Source organism: Rousettus aegyptiacus, unplaced genomic scaffold (assembly GCF_014176215.1).
Source record: "Rousettus aegyptiacus isolate mRouAeg1 unplaced genomic scaffold, mRouAeg1.p scaffold_m13_p_14, whole genome shotgun sequence".
Classification (NCBI taxonomy): Eukaryota; Metazoa; Chordata; class Mammalia; order Chiroptera; family Pteropodidae; genus Rousettus; species Rousettus aegyptiacus.
Genome location: NW_023416289.1, coordinates 3,358,198 through 3,364,197, shown reverse-complemented (window position 1 = coordinate 3,364,197; position 6,000 = coordinate 3,358,198). Strand labels below are relative to the sequence as shown.

At 48.5% G+C, this 6,000-nt stretch overlaps 1 protein-coding gene across 4 annotated transcripts in view; it reads right to left on the bottom strand.

The window, feature by feature from the left end:
- Nucleotides 1-1,435: 1,435 nt before the first annotated feature.
- Nucleotides 1,436-6,000, bottom strand: part of TENT4B (terminal nucleotidyltransferase 4B) — a 42,836-nt gene continuing 38,271 nt past the window's right edge. For 3 of the 4 annotated variants that reach the window (XM_036231252.1, XM_036231253.1, XM_016147602.2), the window contains 2 exons: nucleotides 5,187-5,348; nucleotides 1,436-4,078 (listed from right to left, as the gene is read on the bottom strand). In XM_036231252.1, coding sequence (XP_036087145.1) covers nucleotides 3,902-4,078; nucleotides 5,187-5,348 — 339 coding nt within the window. In that variant the 3' untranslated portion in view covers nucleotides 1,436-3,901. Of the gene's footprint in view, nucleotides 4,079-5,186; nucleotides 5,349-6,000 lie in introns of those variants that run through there. The other variant, XM_036231255.1, reaches the window with a different exon arrangement.

Here is a 6,000-nt window from a genome sequence, read left to right as displayed (position 1 = left end):
GGTGAAGACACGCCTCCCACGTGATCGCTCACACCTGTCCCCACTTGACTGCTGCCTCCATCTCTAAAGATTTCACTAGATGAACAATGTCACTGATGAAAATTAGGATAGAGAGTAACTATTACATGTAACTTCTACCCCATTAAGTTTAACAGAGCTTTGTTCACAAACAGGAGAATGTTGCTTTCTACTCATTGAAACAGTTTAATGAGCTAGGAGATCATGAACTGATAAATAAAAAGAAACTCTTCCGATCACTGATTTGAACACTTCCGCGTTCATCACGGCAAAGTTGTGAATGTCGTTTCATACTTTACCACTTAATTTTTAAAAGGTAATTGAGAAGAACCCGATTTCCTATCAATAGTCCCAGTCAGTGGCTGAAACAGTATAAAGTCAACAGTGTTATAAGGGAAGGAACTGAAAAACCTATAAATTGATATTAAAATAACATTGAGAAGACAAAGTCCTAACCGATAAAAATATCAAGACTTAGCACTACCTGATAGTGGCAATTTCTAGGGATTTCTACAGACCAAGCTGGGTCACTGGTCAGTGGAGGGGGGCTTGCCAATGAGCCAGTCGCCACTGCAGGGTCCTGCAGCTCACAACAGTCACTCTCTCCTGACCTGCCCACGGTTCTGGGAGGCCCAAACCCTAGTCCACAGGTGACGGTAAACAAAACTCACACTTACCATTGCAGGGGGTGGGGGGCGGCGGGGAGGGGCGGGGAGATGGGAAAACACACGGAGATGTAAGACTCCAGAGGAAAAAAACTATTAAAAATACTCTCCCTCCCACCCACGTGTGTGCTCTGTGAAGACGTTATCCAAGAATGCCTGAGTCGACGCAAATAACCGAAATATTAATGAGAAGTTCAAAACGCAAGTCAAGGTAAAACCCATTCAACAGAGGACAGAAATACAGCACGACAACTGCGGAAGACTGGAGGGCAAGTACGTGCAAAACCGGGGGACCCCGCCGGTCAAAGCCGGGTTCGGAAACCACAGGCGGCCGCTCCGAACCGAACAAAGACGCTGGAAACCAGGCCCCTCCGCGGACAGCTCAGAACCAGAGGGGAAAACGCACTTACCTTTACAGTCAAAACGGGAACCACTCGGCACCTCCAAAACCCAGGATCGAAACGTCCGCTGACTTTTTAGGGAGCAGCGACACCGGACGGCCAGGTGGTGCGCGTACGTGGCCGCCGGAGTGATGTCACCACGGTGGGGCGGGGCCTGTCAAAACCCCGGCCCGCGAGCGCTCGCGAAGGAAGGTCATGACTCTGGACAGGGACGGACTGTGATAGTTAAACGGCACGTTCCTCACAGGGTCACAGGATCTCGTGAACAGTATTAAAACTCAGAGGAGTAGAGAGACGGGAGTCAGATGCAGAGATGAAACGCACCAAACAAAAGAGCAGGCAAGCTAAAAGTTCTTGAAAGTATTTTACTTCGGATTGAAAAGCGAACAGCTTCCACGCCGTTCACCGCGAGATACACAAATACAATGCTGGTTGTTTGAGGAAATGTACACACCTCAGTTTCTCCTTCATGCTTTTTTTCTTTTAGAAAGATACTGTTTACCAAAAAGAAACATCAGCAGTACAGGAAAAACTATTTTCCCAATAAATTTACGAAAACCTAAGATTCCCAATGGAATCAAGATTTGTCTTCCCACTACCACCACCGTAATATAATCACATGCTTAGTGGACACTGGTACCCGCACCCTAAGGATACATTCACTTTCAACAAAATGAGGGCGGCTCTTTAAAAAGAAAAAAAAAAAAAACAACCAACTTCAGTGTGGTAAACGTAACACGGATCTCTGCAAGGATTAAGTGTCTGAGATATAGGCAGCTAATACTGGATTTAATTTTATTTTATAAATAATTGTTCCCTTAGCGGTAAACATAAATCTACACATTCACAATAGTCCTAGAAAATAAATACTGTGATTATGCACACACTATGTTATGACAAACTGGTTTCGGAAAACGAAAGCTCGACATCTTGATAAAAATTCAGATCAGAATAAAATGTGACTCTAAAATTTAAAACATTGTCAAAGTAACATCACATTTAAAATCTTCCGCGGTTTACACAAGAATCGAGTTTCCAGGTTCGGAACACATTTTTCTGTTGTGAATTAAAATACGAACATATTGAAAATTATTAACTTCAGTGATGACATCAGTTTTCGCCTTACTTTTAGCATTATTTTCTTTATAAAAAGTTGCACTGAGTGTCCATTAATGGTCTGATTGGTCTTCTGTATCTCATAAATGTATATAAAAGAACTCCCTAAAAGCCAACAGCAGTGTGTGTGTGTGTGTGTGTGTGTGAAACAATCTCATCTCGGAAACGGCTGTGATTAACAGAGCCACACACACCGATGCTAAACAGAGAGCTTTCACCTCGAACGCGAGCGTTTTCAGAAACGTCACTTACATCCTATCATAGCAAATATTCCCAACCGAGTTTCAAACTCAACATGTGACGAGTGACAGGATACATCTCATTTGCACGAGCTGACCACAACCAAAATTTACAGTATGATTGAAACAAGCCGATGTTTAAAAAAGTTTTAATTAAAGATAGCAATTCCATGGGAGGAGGGGACAAAGGATGGGATGACAAGAAGTATTGATCTTAATAAGGCAATACAAAATCGATCCATTATCAAAGACCATTTAATTGTTAAAGATCAACAATACCAAAAGCATAAAGTGGAGTATAAGAAAATAGTTTTTTATAAGTATGATTTAATTAAAGCTGTTTACAGTTATTCTCTCCCACAGTAGTTGAGCATGAATTTTTTAAAAAAAGAGTAAGCGATGAGGAAGCAAGCCCGAGCGGCACACGGGGCTAGAGGAGCCAGCATGCAGAGTCTGCGGGACTCGCGGCTTCGTGGCAACAGGAAAGGGACCGGACACGGTGGCCTCTTTTCCCTATTAGGGGGGAAAAAAGGGGCCGCAAAAAAAAAAAAAAGAAAAAAAAGAAAAAGAAAAGAAAGAAAGGAAGAGAAAAAAAAAGACAATGTAATTGCCCACTGCCCAAGACAGCACTACAGAAAATGGTTGCAAGTTAATTTTTAGAGATGACTAGAGATTTTTCAGTGTTTGCACAAAAGTACATAGTACATATATATATATATATATTTGTTTTTACAAAATAAAATAACCATCATTTGCCACCATCGACCTTTTCTTCGGAGAGGACCACATTTGCAGCAGCAGGTCACGAGGGTTCTAGCACGCGTCTCGATGCTGAGGAAAGCAGGATGAGGGAAACTAACCACTTCCCGACGTGTGGATGTTAGGATGACAATTCAGATTATTTTGCAAACTAATCCTGAGAAAAATCTGTTTACGATTTAAACAGTAATGTTATGTAAAAAGTATTAACAAATCCACTATTACAAATATCGATTTCCTATGTGGTCGTCTATATATACACACAATAAAATGGTAAATATATGCAAAAATATTTAAAAAAAAAAAAAAAACCCATGCACGGATCACGTCCCCCTTTGGAATCGGACACGAGACACCTGCGCTCCTTCCCGCCCCGTCCACCGGCCTCGCCCTCCTCTCCCCGCCCGCACCGAACACTACGCCCTCTGACTCTGCATGAAGCCAGTGGAAATATATTTATTTTACATTCAAGCTTTAAATCTTAAAATGACCCTGTTGTAGCGCACGACTTGTCAAACGGGCGGCCTGCCCCCCCTCCTTGTCAGTCTTCATGATCCATTCCGTGGTGAGCTGGGAAAAAAACGCAGCTGCGAAATGCACGTGAGAACAGTGTAAAGGCTCCGGAATGCGTCCGTGAGTCCCCAGGCCACCGTCCGGGCGCGGGGTCGCCGCCCTCAGAAGACAGTCCGCCGCGCGCCCCCGACTATCTGCACAGGTCGGAGAGGGGGGCATCCCGCCGGTGCCTCCGCTTTTTGCCGTGGTAATACTGGCTGTTGGGTTTGCCTTGGTGCTGTTTGTTTGCCATCAGGGCGCCGTGGCCCGCCGGGGCTGTACCTTGGAAGCCTTTGCTGGAGGAGCGGAACAGCCTCGCTGACCCGTGCTGCAGGAAGGAAGCAGGCGACAAGGCATCAGCATGGTGGCCCCGGCCCGGCCCGCTGCGACCCGGCTGGGGGCTCCCGAAATGGGGGTGCGCTGACTTCTCTGCCGGGCCAGCGACAATGCCGCGGGGTTAACGCCAAAACCTTTACAGTGTTTTTAGGGGAAGTCTGGAGACTCACGGAGCACCGGCCTGCCTTCTCAGCGGAGTGTGTGGGACGTGAACCTTGGCGTGACGGACCGAGCGGCCAGTGGTACCGCATGCTAAACGGCGTGACTGAGAAGCTCGGAGACACGCAGGTGTGCCGCCAGCCCAGGGGCCCCACAGCTGGCAGCCCCTTTCTGGCTGTCACCTGTCACTTTAATTGCCACTGCTGAGCTAGTCTGGGTTTGGGGCATAGGACTAAGGCTGTACAGGTAAGGTGGATTCTGGGCGTCAACTTGGATCTAAGGTGACGGATGTATAGTCACCTTCTACTCCCAAGAGCCTCCCCCACGGTCCCCACTCTGCTGGGGGACGGTGAGGTGGCCTGGGGCCGGAGCCCAGCATGACTCAGCTTCATCCCCTCATTTTGAGTCATTACAACAAATAAAATTTCACACAACTAGAAAACTTAAACTAGAGTTATATCTGTGGCCTTTTTAAGTCAAAGCTGATGCTGATCGACTGACCACGGCTGACCTCTGCCTGATGCCAGCACAGGTGACTGGGTCCTGCACGTTATAACATGAGAGGATGTAAAACATACTCCCAGATGTGGGCAACGCGCCACGAAGTCGGGCAAAAGCTCCAATGGGTTCACTTCAATCTAACCGAACCTTTTATACCTCGATGCAAGTTTTTATGCCACATCTGTGATGAGACAGACAGGCCGGGCCACCTTAAAAGGGCGGGCCGCTGGATTCCCACAAAGGCCTGTGTCACAAAGGGCCCTGAAGGACGCCCTCTTCCTAGAACTGCTGTGGTTTGGGACCTCTCCCAACAAAACAGGTTTCTTCTCTGACCCAGAGTCCTCGCTCTTCCCGTGACAGATACATGCAACTGACTGACAGGGAAGAAATCCGAGAGGTTTCGTTCTGAACGAGAACAACGAACGAGCCCGGGGCCACACCTGCGGCTTGCTGCTGCCGGACGAGCTGGCGGTCTGGGTGCTCTGCATCTTCCCGCCCGCCTGCGCCGCCTCCACGGCCACGCCCGGCGGCCCCGCTCGGCTCCCGGGGGACGGCCGGCAGAGCAGCTGTTTCGGGGTCTTGCATGGCGTCGCGTCGGAGTCCTAGCACAAGCCACAGGAGTCACAAGGTGAGATGCTAAGCATCGAGGAAGCGTTAGAGGAGACGAGTCCACCACATGCTCACCGGCCAGAGGGACGCGCCTGGCAGCTGAGGGGCACTCACGGCGGCTTGTTCTACCGGGGGGGGGGGGTCCGCTCTCTGTCAAGTCCACGCCCACCCGGCCCCGTTAACAGGCCCTGAGGGAGCTCACGGAGGCCAAGTTCATCTGCGTCTGTCTACAGTGACCACTGTACAGTGGGGAGAGCCTGGTGTGGAGTGAGGACCCAGGTCCCCCTCTCGGACTCAGTGTCTTCGACCAAACACAGAAAGAGCGCGTGACGAGGCTTAGTCGGGGACTCCGCGATGACAATGCAAGAAGCCCTCCCGCCGAGCAGGCCACGCGGACACGGCTCTGCTCCAGGACCAAAGGGGCCACGGCTCGGTTCCGCGTGTAAGGGTCCGAGACTCCGACAGGACTCATGGTCATTGTCAACAACATAAACTCATGCCCCTTCCACATTCAGGTAACTTTTTATATCGCACACTTAATAAAGTCAAAATGCAAATAATGGGGAGGCCCATTTTAGATGTCAATTAAGTAAACTCAGAATTAACCCCAACGAGGAACAGCAACTCTAGGTGTAACCGATACTG